This window comes from Oryzias melastigma, linkage group LG6, assembly GCF_002922805.2.
Source record: "Oryzias melastigma strain HK-1 linkage group LG6, ASM292280v2, whole genome shotgun sequence".
Classification (NCBI taxonomy): domain Eukaryota; kingdom Metazoa; phylum Chordata; class Actinopteri; order Beloniformes; family Adrianichthyidae; genus Oryzias; species Oryzias melastigma.
Genome location: NC_050517.1, coordinates 5,644,676 through 5,662,279, shown reverse-complemented (window position 1 = coordinate 5,662,279; position 17,604 = coordinate 5,644,676). Strand labels below are relative to the sequence as shown.

Below are 17,604 nucleotides of genomic sequence, written 5' to 3'. Positions count from 1 at the left end.
ATCAGAGATCTCCACCCTGAGGCTCTGGAGCCACATGCAGCTCTTTCCCTCCTCCATTGTGGCTGTTTGGGTTTGAAGAAAAAAACAATTTGAGTAAATGATGGTTTTGTAGCATTGGTTCATTTACTTTAATTATTTACATTTTGTTACTTATGCTTAGATTTAAACAAAACTGAGCAAAAAGATGGTAAAATGTTTAATCTGATATCAGAGCAGATTATTATCAGAATGACATCCATCATCTTATTACATTTACTTTTAGTATTTTTATTCTACACCAAAGTTGTTGTGTTTATATTCAATAGTAAAATGAGAAAAAGATGAAGAACACTAAAGTACAATGATAGAAAAGACATTATTACGTGTTTAGTTCGAGTAATCTGCTGCAGCTGAAGGATCTGATCAAACACAAGATGATTTTATTTTGAAAGGAACTTGTATGAGCTACTTTCAAAAGTAAAAGAGGTTAATTTATAAACGAAAAAAAAACAATTTTAGATATTATTTAAAAGCTATATTTTATTAATCAATGTCTCATTGGCCACAAAAACATAAAGTATTGTTCTAACTTTATTTGTGTATATATATATATATATATATATATATACACAAATATATTTTAGGAATTTTTCTTCAAATTCCAAATTTTTAAGTTATTTTCAAGCATGGTTTTAGGATCTTCCTATGTTTTTATTTTCCATTTTGATACATAAACCCGAGTGAGCGGACATGTGCGGGGGCGAGTGAGCCTGTGCGGGCGGGTGCGGGTTGAGGCTGAGCGGCGCGGGTGCTGAGCGGTCCATCATACGTGAAGCACAACATGAACTGATTATGAAAGGATTTGTGATCATTTCAGTGCTATGTATAATTTTTCATTTGTATTGATTCATTTTCTGTTAGTAGAAATTCAGACAGTTTGATGTAAGGGGCAAAAACAAAACAGACTTGGCCTTGAAATACCTTTAATTCATTGCGTTGAGAAAAGAAAAATCAGAAAAAGAAAATCAATCAAAATTGTGACTTTAAAACTGTGACTTTAATCAAATCGTGGCTTGACTGAATCATTACATCCCTAGTCCTATCTAAATGTAAATGTGCTGAAATTGTCTCTTTATCAACTAATTTATTCAAGAATCACACCAAAAATCCAAATTTGAATTTACTCATGTCAATACCAGATCATTTAGATTTCTGATAAAACACCTAGCTGTCCAGAATACGGCCCTCCTTCACAATGGTACAAACTTAAGCATCTAAAATAGCTTTCTGGAGCATGGTGAAATAAAGATTCTGGTAATTTTTTGGTTCCTTTTTTAACCACTTATTGTCCTGCCAATAAAAAATGTGTTTGACATCAAAACTTGAACTTCTTCCTTTTATAACTTGCGATTTCTCCTTGCAGGCATCAGGTTCTCCAGATCACTCCAAAGGATGAAGCTCAACTGGCTTTTCTCAAAGAGCTGGAGGACATATTAGAATTAGAGGTGGTTGCTTATGTCCAGTTTTGATCTAAATATATATTTTTCTAACAGTAGGAACCTGGGACTCTTTTCATCATCGCTTTCCTTTTTCATTGTGAGATGTTCCTTGTTGTTTTGCAGCTGGACTTCTGGAGGCGAGTGACGGCCGTGTCATGTCCTGTGCACGTCAGAGTACCTTTCCAATTCCTGCAGTTTCTTAAACCTTTGATGGAGAGCAAGGACATCAGTTATTTCACCATGGTTGATGACTTGCAGGTAAAGGAAGAGTCTATAGTACATGTGTCAAAGTCAAGGCCCAGGGGGAGTTTAGTTCATATTTCAGCTACATGCTAGCTGTTTTGGCTAATTTAGGCCTTTTTTAAAGGTTTTTTTAGGCTGTTTTGGAGTTAGGCAAATTTTTACACGCTAGCTGTTTTGGAAAATTTAGTTTTTTTAATCTGTTTTTTAAGCTATTTTTGAGTTTAGTTTTTTACTTTCGTTTTTTAGGCTAATTTGGCTTTTAGCTTACATTTTAGCTGGCTATTAGCTTCAGTATTTTCAGCTATCAGCTTCAGCATTTCTAGCGATCAATTAAAGCATCTTCAGCTATCAGCACTAGCATCTTCACTGGCCAAATTCAGCTTACAGCATTCACACTAGCATTATATATATAGTTCATAATTACGTTAAAAAGTTACGCTTTTTAAAGTTTTAAAAATGTAGTTTTAGAGTCTTCAATAAATGTTTTTCCTGTTTGGTCTGTGACCTAAGTTGTTTTGATTTGGCCCCCTGTGCGATTGAGTTTGACACCCCTGGTCTATAGCAAACATCAAAACACTCTGGCGATCTTTTACACAGATTTAAATCATGTCATTTGAATATTAGGCAGTGCTGGATGAGGAGCAGAAAGAAATGGAGTTGTCTGCTTGTGCCCAAAAGCCTTTAAACACAGAGAGTTTCAACTACTCCAGGTACCACACACTCAGTGAGGTAAGGGAACCCTTTTGGCTAACATGCAGATAAAAGGACAACCAGAGCTTCCTGTACTCAGCATGAAGCTTTTTCTATGCAGATCTACAGTTTCCAAGACATGTTGGCGGCTGAGAACCCCAACCTCGTCACCAACCTAGTGATTGGTCAAAGCTACAAAGGCCGTCCTCTGAATGTACTAAAGGTAAAAAAATAAATTAAAAAACAATACTTCACTAAAAATTTTTAAAAAGAAGGAAAAAAGTGTGACAAACCAAGTTTATTGTTCAGTGAGGGACAGCTAGTCAAATTTAAAGTCAAGTTTACCCATTGACTGTACATGAGAACTGGACTGAGTAAGTGTGGTGTCACCCGTAGAAAATTGCTTGCTTCTAGTTTCAATCAAATTAAGTCAATTTCCATGAAACTCTTCACTTCCTCGAGCGAGCAGACAACTGGATCAGAACCATACAGCTGGACGTTACCCATTGTAGTTGAAGTTTTGATGTAGAAGCGGAGAACATTTACGCTAGCGAGACCTATCATAATCGGGGGGGGGGGGGGCTGCTCTTCTCAGCTCCAAAAGCCACGCCCCCTCAGAGGAGATTTAGAAACAGAAGCTTCAGATGAAAAATGGCTTTTTAAGACATTTAGGTTGTGGGACTTTGGTTAAAAATGTCATAATGGGAATGTTTTTTTTAAATAAAAAAATTGTCATTGAGAACTTTAAACAACCTTCCTCTCTAGACTGGATTTGATCTCAGGGTTCAGTGGGAGCTGCTTTGTAAGGGCAGTAGGACAGCCCTCTGTCTGGCACTGTCATTGAAAATCGAAGTATTTTTTTATAATAATAATAATAATAATAATAGTAATGAGTATATGGGAAAATTTGAGTTAAATGATAAATAGTGAGTTGGTAACATTGACTGTATGTAACGCCTGGACTGAATGACCCCCTCCCCATGACATTCTAAACAGGAAGTACCTGCGGGTTCAAAGAAGCCTGTAATGTGACAAAATGGCGACTGAACTGACTTAATTTGGTTGAACCCAAACATGAATCATTTTTAATGGGTGACATCACAATCACTCTAGTTCACATATCGGTCTGTAATTTGTCTCAGGTTCTCTCAGCGAGTTCTCCAAAGTAAAACATTCCGATCCGCACTGTTCTACTCCAACCAGCCTTCATTTTTTGGAGGGAAAGTCGAACACAAAGATAGATTTTCACTCATTTCAGTTTTTGGGAGCTTGAAAAAATTCTACTTCCCCCAATCAGCTGACATCAACACCAACCTTGAACAAACAGCGTGTGACAAACTTTACTGCTATGAGTTTATTTGTATTCTATGGTCTATATTTAGTCCTTGGATCAACCATTGTCTGTTGACATGTCATATCCGTACCTCAACCAACAAATTACCTTGTCTTTTTGCAGCCCACTAATTGACTTTTTCTCTGTCACTCATTGTGACTCATTTTGGTCAAGTACAATTATTTTGTGACTTACTTTCACTAGTAGAACCCCCCCAGTGTTCAACATTAAAACTTCAGTCACAGTTCAGTTTTATTGACAGAGTCTTATGGATTAACTTGAACTTGTTGAAACCCTTCAGTTGGTTTAAATCTAGAACCTCAGTGTCAGACCTAACACACAAGGTGTCCTACTTTTGCTTCATTGTCCTCACAGATGAATCACTGTATTAAATTCAACTGTATCTAATTGTGTGATTGCTTAGTAAGCATTCACACAATAGTGATTCTCCTGCTCCTTCCTGTTCGTTTTTTGGCTCGTCAAACTCAATCACACTTTCAGCGGTTTCAGTAAAGCTTGTATTGTTGGTGTTTATAAACTTTATAGTTTTTGAAATATTGAGCAAAATATGCCCCATAGGAAATGAATGAGAAATTCTTCATATTTGGTATTTTAAGTAGATTAGCAACAAGACCTTAAAAATATTAATGGGTTATGTTTTAACCTGTCTGTTATCTTAGCATCATGCTAGCTCATTTGGCTAATTTGGCATCTACTGAGGTTTTTATGTTATTTTGGAGTTTAGCTAGTATTTAAGCAACAAGCTAGCTTTCTTGGCTGATTTGGAATCCACTAAGGTTCTTTGGACTAAATTGGAGTTTAGCTCATATTTAAGCAACACACTAAATATTTCTGCAAACTTGCCTGCATTGGGGATTTTTACACAATTTTGCTACAAATTTTTATAAATTTAGGTCAACTTCAGCGCTTTTTCATAGTTTTTTAACCAAATTTTCAGTCTTTAAGAAAATTTAACATTTTACAAATATCTTTTGCATTTTCTGCAAATACCTTCAATAATTAAAGTAAATTGTGTCATCATTTTCAGCAAAATGCTTCAGCATCTTCTGCGACTACTTTTAGCAAAAAGCATTGACACCAGCATTATCACAGGTAATGAAACTCTTCTAGTTCTGTTTCAGTTCAGCACCGGAGGAACCAACCGCCGTGCCATCTGGATCGACACAGGAATCCATGCCAGGGAGTGGATCACACCGGCCAGCGGCATCTGGTTTGCTAAGAAGGTGCTTTGGTTTGTCACGTCTCCGTTCTCCGGTTTCTTCTGACTCTTCTCCATCTGCTCCACGCTGAACTGGTGTTGTGTCTCTGCATGTGTCATCAGATTGTGACTGATTATGGAAGAGATCCCATTCTCACTGACATCCTCAACAGCATGGATATCTTCCTGGAGATTGTGATCAACCCTGATGGATATGAATATACTCACTCTACTGTGAGCCAATCATCGCTTCTACCAGGATGACAAAACATTCTGTCTGTACTCATGAGAATGTTGAGTATAGAGGTGGTGGGATTATTGCAAATGAATATAATCTGGGGTTCTTAAGATTTAAAATTAAGACCACTCAAGGTTTTATTGGGACTGTATCTAAGATGATTTGTGAGATTGTAAGAGGAAACTATCTGATGGTGACTTGATGTTCCCAGAATCGTTTGTGGCGCAAGAACAGGAAGCTGAACCCCAGAACTAACTGTGTTGGGGTCGATCTCAACAGAAACTGGGATTCTGGGTTTGGAAGTAAGTTTTTTTTTCATTAATGCCATCTCTTTATGCAGTTTTGTCTCAAAAACTCCACTACTGAGAGTGAACGTCCAAACAATAACAGTATAAGTGATGGCATTTAACAGCTGTGTGTTTGTGTTTGGTGTAGCTCGTGGTGCCAGCAGCAATCCTTGCTCTGAGACTTATCATGGACCCAGAGCTCACTCTGAGTCGGAGGTCAAGTCCATCATGGACTTTGTGAAGACCCATGGGAACATCAAGGCTTTTATCTCCATCCACTCCTACTCTCAGCTGCTGATGTACCCTTATGGCTACACCAGAAACCCTGCAAAGGACCAGGCTGAACTGGTACGGCTGTTCTGTTGTACGTCTTCCACTTTAAAGACGTTTCACAATAGTAATGAAAGTCGTCAGAGAGAATTGTTTTGTTTCTACAGGACCGTTTGGCTAGGAAGGCTGTCACAGACCTGGGCTCCTTGTACGGTACTCACTATAGATACGGGAGCATCATCAGCACCATTTGTAAGTGTCAGTTTTAAAGACAGATGAGCTGGAAATTGTTAAAGTGAAATAAAATATTCATTTCTCACTGAGTTGTAATCACACAAAATGTAGGTGTTATCAGATAAATTGTGATTTTTTTATTTTTCTGTCATACAACAACATACAAAAACAAACAGCCCTCTGGGATTGTCATCAAAATATCAAGCTAAACGTAACAAAGAACACCTGTTACCCCTTTAATATCTGGAAGACGATCAAGAAGAAGTTTAATCTTACCTTCATAGTGGAAAAAGGACAAAAAAACAGCTTCTTGTGTTATTAAAGATGACCTAAGAAACCAAGGACGAATTGAAGTGCATCAAGAGTGGGAAAATAAGTGTAGATATTGTAGACATTTACAGACTGGATCTTTAATTTCTGACAATACCCTCAGCAAAAACAGGCCTCTTAGAAATAGGCCATAAATTCTAACCTTACTGGTAGATTTCCTTTAAATAAGCACAAAGAAACCAAAAGGACACTCCACTAACAATTCCAAAATTTGAGCTCTAACAAAAAACAAAATAACTAATTAAAAAAAACACACTGCTCAAGGACAAAAGCAAAATACATCAAACATGCATTAGAAATCAAAATGTAAGTGGCTTTATTTTAATTGTAAACTTTGACTTTTTAGCACAGGAATCAATAGAAATCTTCTCCCGTCTGCAACTTGTATCCAGTGATCTTTTGAAGACTGCAACATTTTTTACTTCCTGGTTTAAATGAAAGTCCAGGTTACATGTTCCTTTATAAAAGTGTGTCCATGTGGTGAGGTGGAGAAGGAGTCACAAAGGGAGGAATCACACAGAAAACACCCAAAAGGGTAAAGTTCAAGTGTGGCTCCATTTTTGGTCTCAGCCTGTCTCAAGGTGTAAACAGGAAGTAGTTGAGCAATTGCAATTTCATAAGCGGACCGTTCTCTTCTGCTTTACTTTGAGAAAACTACAACTTTCAGCAGTCGCGTTGAAGACTCATTTCCACAAGTACAAAAAAAATGTCGTGTTGGTCTTTTATTTGGATCATTGTCTCAGCCTAAAACGGTTTTCTTCATGTATCAAACCTCCTGAATACGAGCATCTGTTTCGACCGTAGACCAATCCAGTGGCGGCAGCATTGACTGGGCCTACGACCAGGGCATCAAGTACTCCTACACCTTTGAGCTGAGGGACACCGGTCGCCACGGCTTCCTGCTGCCTTCCAGTCAGATCGTTCCGACGTCTGAGGAGACTTGGCTGGCTTTGAGGACCATCATGGATCACACCCTCAAAGACCCATACTGATGTGTGCATTTGCTAATATTAAACTTGTGAGAAGCTTTGGAGTTTTTTTTTTCATTACAGTTAAATATTCTTTGTTGTGTTCTATCCAGATAATTTACTGCACATGTATATATTAGAATAAGTTAGAAAATATGAATAAAATTAAATTTCGTTTTCTTTTACTGAACAGAACCCACAGCTTCTGATGCTTTTAGCAGCCTTTTTCAGTTAGCCAAGATGGAGCGACAATGGCAAACAGATAAAGTCTAAAGACCAGGGGCCCGTTCCAAGAAGCAGGTTCAACAAATTTAGAGTTCAAACCTGAACTTAGAGTCACTGGACTCTAAATTCTCAAACTCAGGGTTTTCGGTTCCAGAACAGCTGAAAATGTTTGATTCAATCAACTTGAAGTTGTTAGAACCAGAATCAGGTGTGAGCGTCGCGACCATAAAAAGCCCTGATCAATGGAGCAAAGACAGCACGATTCACCATGACAACGGGAACAAACATCTGAGTTTACTACTTCCGGTGGCAGAAATTGATAAGTTCCTGCAAGCATATGCAGACTATAGAGAACATTTTCTGCAAGAAAAGCAACACAGCTGCAGCGGTAGAACAGAGAGAAAATATCTGCAGTTATTTGAATCATTTCTAATAATGAATAAATAATGTCAGGAAGGTTATTTTGTCTCTTGTTGAGTAAGGAATGGTTTTTGATCTGTTACCAATCTAATAAGTAATCTCCGTGATCGTAACCCCCCCCCCACACACACGGATATCACTGCACGCTAAAAAGAAACTGTAGCTGCCTGACATATGTTAAAAAAAACATTTATTTAATTTTAATTCTCAAGACTTAAAACATATTCGCCGAATTCTTTTTTTAAGCATAAAAATAATTTCCGTAGACGGGAATCGAACTCGCAAACTCCACAGAGGGAAGCAGCATTGCTGACACCCGAGCTAATGTTCAACACAAGTAGAGGATGGTAGGTGATTTGAAATGCTTTCTCGGTGTTTGACATTCAATAATTTCTATTGTTACGGGTTTAAAATAGGGAAAAGAAAACTGTATTTTTTAATAGCGAGTCCCTGGAAAAACTCACTATTTAAAATATCGCTGAAATAAAAATGAATTGGGAAACTGCAGTCAGTCGACTCGTGTCCTCCAAATCCTCTACCGACGTAAATAACATTTCCTCTGGATTAATCAGCCTCCTCTCTACATGATCCTCTATGAATGAACATGTCATTTTGGTTTCTGTGTGGTGAAAACGTGACGTCTCTAATGTGAATGTTCTCTAAATGTTCATGAAGAACTCATATTTGAACATCCTTCACTTTAAAAAGGGGCGGAGACCTCAGAGAACTCTAAGTTTCCTGAAGAAAACCTGCTACCGACCAGGTTTCGTTCACAGACTCAGTTACCATAGTGATTGATTCTGAGTTCAGCTTAACCCGCTTCTTGGAACGGGCTTGGTTTAACCCACTTTCCCGGGTTTGAGTTATCTCTCTTTCTGGAACCGAAAACTCAGAGTTTTACTGAATTTGGAGTTCACGAACTCAGAGTTCCAACAAAACCTGCTTCTTGGAACGGGCCCCAGCTCCACGTCTCTCGTTAGGATCCCAGTTTACTGTTTTCATTGGAAGAAAGTTTGTTTTAGCTTGTTCTTGTTTTTCTGTTAATATTGGCCAGTGAGGCCTTAATGTTAGAGGTTTCAAATACAAATGTTACTTTTTAGTCTTACTATTATGTGTTAACTTAATGAATACAGAATCCAAATAAACAATTTAAACCATATTCTTTATTTTCTCCTACATTTCCTGACATATCCCATTTAGATTTTGGCCCTTTGAGCAAAAACGTTTGTGCACGCCGGGTCTACATTGTCCCTAGGTGTGATTGTGTGACCCTGCAACAGACTGACAACCTGCTAGTTGCCAACCTGCCTTCATCCACCATGACAAGCCATAGCAACGCCGTGACCCCAAAAGGGCAAACGCAAGGTTAAGAAAATGGATGGAAGAATAAAATTCCATAAAACATGGTGTGATTGACATTTTATCTGTAGACGTGAACTGAAGCAGTTCTGTTGTTGTTTGGATTTCCTGCAAAAGAAAACAGTTGTGAAGCTTCTCTTTTCTGCTTTCCCTTCAGCCCTACGTTGCATAAATCCAGCTCAGCAGGACACATGCACACTGACCGTGCACACGGCCTTCTCTTCTGTGTGAACCCTGCAGATGTTCTCCACACCACCATGCCTCCTCTCTGTTACCTTTTGTTCTGTAATTCACGCTGACAACCATCATATCATATGTCTTAACCCAGATGTGTCAAAGTCAAGGCCCGGGGGCCGGATCCGGCCCTCCAGATCATTTTGTTTCATCCCTAACTTGTATTATTTTGACAAAATATATGTTTATGGAGAGTAAAATATTGAAAGTTATTGAAGGTTTAAGTTTTGGATAATTTAGGCTTTTTTCAGTTTTTTAGGCTATTTTTAAATTTAACATTTTTTTCAGTTGCATGCTGGCTGTTTTGGCTAATTTAGGCTTTTTTTAAAGACAGTTTTGGAATTTAGCTAATATTGCAGCAACATGTGAGCTGCTTTGTGAATTATTTAGGATTTTTTAGCATTTTCTTTTGCTAAATACTAGCAGTTTGGCTAACCTACGTTTGTTTTTTGTTTTGTTTTTTACGTTTTTCAGGCTAATTTGGCATTTAGCTAATATTTTAGCTGGCTAACAGCTTCAGCGTTTTCAGCTATTAATTTCACCATCTTCAGCAGCCAGGTGTTAAAGGGTTAAAAGAATAGTAATGACGTTGACAAAGTTTGAGCTTTAAGTAACATATTTTTACTATTTATTGGAGCACATAATTTTAAATAATATCATCGTAATAAAAAAAATCCTTAACCTTTTTGGCCTCTTCAGGAGCTAAAGTTATTTGAATGTCAACAGTGAGGGATCAAGGCACGGCCAAAGGCAGGAATTCGACAAACAAAATGAAGCTGATAACGTTCATGTCCAAACTAAGGAGTAAACCTCAAGTGAACTGTCTATTTTTATTCAAGTGAGTTTTTTTCTTTAATAACGGGCCAGGAAACAGGGCAGTTTGTGGTGTGGCTTCACCGGGCCAGTGTGGGAAGAACAGCAGCTGGAGTAAACGCCTATCATCCTGACCAAGGTTAAGATTGATCCAGGTGCCGTTCCAAGTTCAGCTATAAAAGCGCGCGGCGTTTCCATCCTGATGCACTCTACCGGTCAACATGAGGGGGCTGCTGGGATTCACCCTGCTGTTTGTAGCTGTTCTAAGCAAGGAGACTTTTGTGGGGTGAGTTCCTCTTTCTCTGCCTGTTCTTAGACACTTTCATACATGTCATTTGTTCTGAATTAGTGAGAATGAGGCAGATGTTTGTCACAACCAGGGAGAGCCATTGTGACTCTGAGGTTTCCGTTGAATCTATTCATTCATGTTTGATGAAATGAATGTATGCTGGAGGATCCAGACCAATTTGATGCCAGTATTTTCCCACAGTCTGTACGAAGCTGAAGTGAGAAGCTGATTGTTTTCTTAGCTTTCAGTTTGTCTTAACTTTTGAGGGTAAAGTTAATCTTCCTCTGTGAAATATCTGCAGCTGCTTTAAATTGTACTTGTACTCCAGATTTCTTGCAGGAACATTTAAAATGTGATAGATTTTCCTTTAACTCATAACTGTCAAAGTGGAACCTGAAATATGGCGTTATTTATTAATCAAAACTCCATGCAGAAATAAGACATCCCCGCACAGGGTCAAACATTCCTCTGGGATAATGAAGACCCCCGCACGCTGCTCTGCTCCTGCCGCTCGTATTTAATCCTCAGCAGAAAAACTCATTGCTCGTGAGAGACTGTCTACTTCCACGTGCGTGAGCTGGTCCCTCGGGCACCAGTGATGTGTGCGCGCTAGCAGAATCTTTGTTTTGGTCTTTCATCATCACAAAAGATGCTTTATTTTAAAATTATATATATATAATATGTATTATATATCAGTGACGTAAGGTGAATTTCATGACTGGTGATCACGTCAGTCAAATTTACAGACATATATACTCTACAAAACAGCTTATTCACCATTTGATTAACAACAGTTAAAGTATGTCATTTAAACTTTCCTTTCAGTATTTTTCTTCTGTTTACTAACTGTAGAATCGAAAGAAAATCACCAAGACTCTTATTATTGACTTACTTTTACTTATGAATGAAGTCTGCTCCCTCTGAAGAAACACGTGAATAACCTGTTAGTAGAAGTCTTCCTTTTCTTTCTTCAGTGTTAAAGTCTCTCTGTCTCCTTGGAGATCTCTACCAGAGACGAGTCTAAACAAATTCTTGAGTTTATGGGTTTAAAAACAAAATCCTCCATTTAGAAATTGATGCTAAACAATAATAAAGAGTAACTGGACAGCTGCACTTGACTTGCTGCTGCTAAATCTATTATTCTTTAGCTGCGGTGTCACAGTCTCTGGGCTCACTGGCGCCCTCTGCCTCGTGACATGAGTTCTGCGGTGCACCAGGCGGACTGTTTGCCTCTCCTAGTGTGTTTTTAAAGCGCATTTTTAGTGGATAAAAAGACTAAATGAGTCACAAACTGGCATCAGAGTAATCAGACAGATGGCAAGAGATTAGAAAATTAGGTCATTTTAAAATAAAGTGTCTTTTATGATGATGAACAGAAACAATACAGCACATGTGTCGGCTGACGCTGCAGTCAACCCCGATCCGAATACTCCCCTTCTCCCTCTCCCTTAGCCCTCCCCCTTGATTTGGAGTGTCAGTTGAAGTCAAAGTCGTGTCTGGAATTATTACTTTTTAAGTTTCACATTCCAACAGAGGGGTCCAAAGTCCACTATCGCAAGAGTAAACCGCATCGTGCTAAGAAGCGCTTTTCTTCCCTTTGGGGGGCTCTGAACCACAGATGTTTACATTTAAATGTAAGTAATAACTTTATGTTGTAGTGTGACCTTCTTAAAGTTATAAAACCGCTGTTGTTATGTATATTTAAGCGCTGGAAGCTCCGCGCTAACGCTAGCGGACCGGACTTCATTGAACGAAAGTCACGTCTGAAATATTAGACACTATTTTTTCATCACCTTCCGTTTGGAACAAGCACGGAGGGATGAATGAAGGGGGAGGGTTAAGGGAGAGGGAGAAGGGGAGAATTCGGATCGGTCCTCTGTGTGTGCGGCGCCGGGGAGGCGGGACTACAGCTGCCTCACCCAGCGCTGTTTGGCGGATTTGAAAAGGAAACTCGTAAATTTGCTGCTTTTTTACCGAAGAAACGTTGAAAATCCACACAGAAAAAGGTCATCATAGAAAAGACATGTCTAAAAAAAATAACATTTGATTTTTTTTTTATCTTAAAAAGTACATTCATTTTATGTAATTTATGCATTTTTAAGCTCTATTTCGCTGGTGAGGCTCTGTCTCACCTGCCACCCCTGACTGCAAGTCACTGTTATATATCTATAACCCTACTACAAATGTCTGAGTATGTAAAGTATCCCAGCATTCTGTGGTAGATTTACCAAAAACAATAACTGTCATATTTAACCCTTTAACAACAGAGCTCCAGTGTTTATGTTCTTTGACTTACTGTAACTTTTCAACCATTAACATGATCGACAAAATTCCAGCAGATTCTGAAGTAGTAAAGTGCTGTGTTAACAGCTGAAAGTTACAGTATGTTAAATATTCTTGTTTAAGTGTCACAGACGAACCATCAGGTGTTAAAGGGTTAACTGCTGTAAAACAACGAGCTTTTTCTTTCCAGGCATCAAGTCCTTCGCATCGTTCCGAAGGATGAAGTCCAACGATCTCAGCTCAAAAATCTGGAGGAAATGATGGATTCCCAGGTCAGTTAGCATCTATTCATGTTTACTTGGATATGAAAGTATTAGAGATACAGCATACTGTTGCAGGGTTGGCTATTGTTGCTCCTACTTTAAAACGAGAACAGGCTTTACGTTTCTTGTTGTGTGTGTGTTATGTAGCTGGACTTCTGGAGAGAAGTCACTCGCATGTCCACCCCTGTGGATGTCAGGGTTCCCTCCCACGCCCTGCAGTTTGTCAAAGACTTTTTGGGGAGTCGCAACATTGAGTACTCTGTCATGATTAAAGATTTGCAGGTATAGTTGCTGTCAAACTTAAAGCACTATCTATTTCCAAACAGCAACATCAAACTATTTTTCATCTGAACGCTGTCATTGTCCTTCAGGCACTGCTGGATCAGGAGCTGGAGGAAATGGATGCAGCATCTCTCTCTGGAAGTCCCAGGAACACTGACGGTTTCGACTATGAAAACTACCACACCATCGATGAGGTCAGTGCACCTTTTTACCAGCAGACAATAGAAAGATCTCCACCAAAAGACATGGTTTTAGTGTATTAATGTGCATTTAAATGCTCTGCTTGTGTCTGTGATTCAGCTTTACAGTTTCCAAGACATGCTGGTGGCTGAGAACCCCAACCTGGTCAGCAAGTTGGTGATTGGTCACAGCTACGAGGGCCGTCCCCTGAATGTGCTCAAGGTACAAACTAGAAAAGTTGCATTACCTGCGAAAATGCTTGAGTGGATGCTTTTTGCTGAAATGGTAACACAATTTACTGTAAATGCTGAAGGGATTTGCAGAAAATGCAAAAGCTATTTGTAAAATTTTGTTAAAGAACTATGAAAGAGCGCTGAAGTTGATCTAAATTTCTGAAAAATTTGTAGTAAAATTGCTTGAAATCCCTAATACATGCCAATTTTGATGCCAAATTAGCCAAAAAAGCTACCATGTTGCTTAAATACTAGCTAAACTCCAAAAAAGTGTAAAATTCCTCAGGAAACCGAATTATTCCAAAACTTTAGCATGCTACTAAAATATTAGCTAAACTCTAAATTAGCCTGTAAAAACCTCAGTAGATAACAAATTAGCCAAAAACATTAGCATGCTGCTATAATATTAAGTAAACTCAATTTTTTTATTTTTACTACAAAAGATTTAAACATAGCCCATGAATATATCAAGACCTCTTACGATTATTAAAAACATTTTGTTTGTTATGTTCAATCTCGTAAAAGAGGAACATTGGAAGAGAAATGTGATGCATTAAGACTCTTGGAGATGAGAAACTAGGTGATGAAAAAGGTGGTACGAACACATTTCAAGCAATCAAAAACTCAACTAAAGCAACTTTCTTTAAATTTTTCAATTCAGACCATCCAGGAACATCATTAACGAAAAATAAACAGCTTTAATGTATTAAAATGATCATTTGTTTGTGCAGAGACATGCACCTCTTCGGGTCTATTCAGTTAAGATAATCAGGAACAAATTTTCAGTCTGAATGCATCCAAGTGGACCCTAGTCCGGGACCAGGACCTGAACTCTGACCCATCTTTTGAGGTGGTCTTGGTTTGTATCCAATCAGACTGAACTTTGGTTTACTCTGAGTTTCCTCAGTCTGAATAGACTCATGCTCAGAGTGGAACAACTGAACAAAAATGGCCACTGTAGCCGGGTATTATGGGATGTAAACAGAGTAGGAAGAAAGCAACTGCTGAGCCGCACCAACTCACTGAAATGTGGTCGGATGAATTCAGGCTCATTAAAACAACTTTTGACATGATACACGTTGATTCTCACACTGTTTTCTATATGTCATAAACACTTATCAGCGTTCCTTCTAAGCCGTCGTCTCCTCCGTCTTGCAGCATGTCTCCATCGTACCAAAGCAGATAGGAAATATTATTGAACCTGACGTGGATACAGACGTTCAAAAACGGGTCAATGAACTATAAAGTCTAAAGAGGTGAACTACCCTGACAAGGGTTGCAAAGCCTAGAACTTCCTTTATTCTTTCTCTTGTAATAATTCCTGACCAAATGACTGAAGAGATCTTTAGTCACATGGTTTTGTTTACATGCTTTGGTTCGAAACAGGAGTAAAATAGAAACAAAATTGGCTGGCAGTATGAATACAGACCAATCACAAGGTTCAGGATTGATCCGGACCAACAGATTTTTCCAGTCTGGATACACCCAAAGAGTAATAATCTGGCAGTTTAGTGAAATATGTAACTTATAGAGTCTGCCTGCAGTCCACTTGAAGGAGATCTTTTGAAAGATCAAAGTAGACCTTATGAAAGCTCTCTTTCCTTGTCCTAGTTTAGCACTGGTGGAACCAACCGCCCAGCCATCTGGATCGACACTGGAATCCACTCTAGGGAATGGGTCACTCAGGCCAGTGGCACCTGGTTTGCTAAGAAGGTACTTTGATTTTTTTTCCCATTTTTGTTTTCCTTTGCATATTATGTCCATTAATAGATCATGTGATGATGTCCTTTGGGTGTGACATTAGATTGTGAAGGACTATGGAACCGACCCTGCTCTCACTGCCATCCTTAACAGCATGGACATCTTCCTGGAGACCGTGACCAACCCTGATGGATACGCATACACTCACAGCTCTGTGAGTTTTATACATTCTGATACATTTACGGATTTCAACCAAATATATTTTCTGTCTTTTAAGCAGTTTGCAGATCTATTTTGAGAATATAAACTTTTAAAGACCTACAGGATGTCTCTTTCTGAACAGTAACATTGAGTTGATGTTCCCAGAACCGTATGTGGCGTAAGACCAGAAAGCCCAACCCTGGATCCACCTGTGTTGGAGTTGATCCCAACAGGAACTGGGATGCTGGTTTTGGAGGTATTGTCCTTTTTTTTTTTTTTTTTGCAAAACACTCAAAATTATTCAGAATGAATGCCAACTGAAAATATATAACTGTCAATCCAATCGTCCTATCAACCCATCTGTCCATCCATTAAACAAGCAGGGTCTACAAAAACGAGTCTCCATTTGGTTTGAACCCACTTTAAGGACGTCAGAACATCCTTACATGATCAGCAGTTTGAAGGCACAAACTAAGCCACCATTTCTCCAGAGCACATGTGTCAAAGTCAAGGCTTCTATCCGGCCCTCCAGATCATTTTATTTTGTTATTAATGGCCCGATGTCATCTAATAACTTGTGTTGTCATGCTTTATTGTAGAGCCCGGTGCCAGCAGCAACCCCTGCTCAGAGACTTATCGTGGAACCACTCCTCACTCTGAGTCTGAGGTCAAGTCTATTGTGGACTTTGTGATCGCCCATAAAAACTTCAAGGCCTTCATCTCCATCCACTCCTACTCTCAGATGCTCTTGTACCCTTATGGCTACACCTCCGCACCAGCCAAGGATGAGGCTGAGCTGGTACAAAACTGCTGAGTCATGTCTTTATTCACTAACAAACGAAAGCTAACACGCAGCCTGCACCGTTTGAAATGCTAATGCTGAACTCACATTGATCTCTCTTTACAGCATAGTCTGGCTCAGAAAGCCATCACTGACCTGGCTTCCTTGTATGGAACTCGCTACACGTATGGCAGCATTATTGACACTATCTGTAAGTAACAGAAGCACAGCCATCATACGGACATTTTTCAACTATAGGAGCACTGCCAATTTAAGAGAAATTAGAATATCAAATGCTTTTTATGTTGTGATTTTTTCTGGTATTATCATCATCCCTATTTTCATTTTAGACCAGGCAAGTGGAAGTACTGTTGACTGGACGTACGAGCAGGGCATCAAGTACTCATACACTTTTGAGCTGAGAGACACCGGCGTGTACGGCTTCCTGCTGCCCGCTAAGCAGATCGTTCCCACCGCAGAGGAGACTTGGCTGGCTCTGATGGCAATCATGGATCACACCTTCAAGAACCCGTACTAATGCCAGAACTCCCTCAGGGGACCTACAGCTCTCACCGTTGTGGTGTAACCTGTATAAATAAAATATCAATCTTGACCAACAAAGTTTCAAGCTCTATGAAGGAACTGAAAGTGTGTTTTAAATAGAACACCAAATAAAAGAGAAGTTCAAATAGATGAGTTAAGCTTGATACTTTTAATGGAATGGAGCTTTATAGAACTTAGAGAGAGAAAAAAAAGGTGTTTATACTTTGAAAGGTGTAAAGTTGGACTTTGATAGTTGGAAATATTGGAAATTGGTCTCATCTGATTGATCCACTTTCTTTAACTTTGTGGTTCTCCAGACATGATTCTGCTGTTCTTAATTATCTACATATTTTCTGACATCATGGAAACAGAGGAAAACCTAAGTTTTATCATTATAACATGACCTGGCTTAGCATTTGTTGTGCAAATAATAAAAACATACAAATACAGTATGAAAAATATTTGATAACTAAAATACATCGCATTTAGGCAGTTTAATGTCAGCAT

The 17,604-nt window shown here is 38.8% G+C and overlaps 2 protein-coding genes across 3 annotated transcripts in view; both read left to right on the top strand.

The window, feature by feature from the left end:
• Positions 1 to 7,355, top strand: part of LOC112139176 (carboxypeptidase A1) — a 10,744-nt gene extending 3,389 nt beyond the window's left edge. The window contains exons 3-12 of one of the 2 annotated variants that reach the window (XM_024261877.2): positions 1,403 to 1,484; positions 1,602 to 1,736; positions 2,346 to 2,450; positions 2,533 to 2,634; positions 4,887 to 4,988; positions 5,087 to 5,197; positions 5,413 to 5,503; positions 5,637 to 5,836; positions 5,926 to 6,010; positions 7,127 to 7,355. In XM_024261877.2, the coding sequence (XP_024117645.1) occupies positions 1,403 to 1,484; positions 1,602 to 1,736; positions 2,346 to 2,450; positions 2,533 to 2,634; positions 4,887 to 4,988; positions 5,087 to 5,197; positions 5,413 to 5,503; positions 5,637 to 5,836; positions 5,926 to 6,010; positions 7,127 to 7,314 (1,201 nt within the window). In that variant the 3' untranslated portion in view covers positions 7,315 to 7,355. The remainder of the gene's footprint in view (positions 1 to 1,402; positions 1,485 to 1,601; positions 1,737 to 2,345; positions 2,451 to 2,532; positions 2,635 to 4,886; positions 4,989 to 5,086; positions 5,198 to 5,412; positions 5,504 to 5,636; positions 5,837 to 5,925; positions 6,011 to 7,126) is intronic. The other variant, XM_036212209.1, reaches the window with a different exon arrangement.
• Positions 7,356 to 10,517: 3,162 nt separating this feature from the next.
• On the top strand, positions 10,518 to 17,175 carry LOC112139168 (carboxypeptidase A1). The gene is made up of 11 exons (XM_024261862.2): positions 10,518 to 10,627; positions 13,104 to 13,185; positions 13,324 to 13,458; positions 13,548 to 13,652; positions 13,759 to 13,860; positions 15,483 to 15,584; positions 15,676 to 15,786; positions 15,939 to 16,029; positions 16,373 to 16,572; positions 16,681 to 16,765; positions 16,905 to 17,175. Exons 1-11 carry the CDS (start codon positions 10,563 to 10,565, stop codon positions 17,090 to 17,092), a joined length of 1,266 nt encoding a protein of 421 aa, XP_024117630.1. The 5' UTR covers positions 10,518 to 10,562; the 3' UTR covers positions 17,093 to 17,175.
• The last annotated feature ends 429 nt before the right edge of the window (positions 17,176 to 17,604 follow it).

Coding starts and splice junctions, on each gene's coding strand:
- LOC112139168 (XM_024261862.2), top strand. CDS start 10,563: ATGAGGGGGCTGCTGGGATTCACCCTGCTGTTTGTAGCTGTTCTAAGC. Junction 13,186..13,323: donor AGGAAATGATGGATTCCCAG/GTCAGTTAGCAT, acceptor TGTGTTATGTAG/CTGGACTTCTGGAGAGAAGT. Junction 16,766..16,904: donor CAGCATTATTGACACTATCT/GTAAGTAACAGA, acceptor TTTTCATTTTAG/ACCAGGCAAGTGGAAGTACT.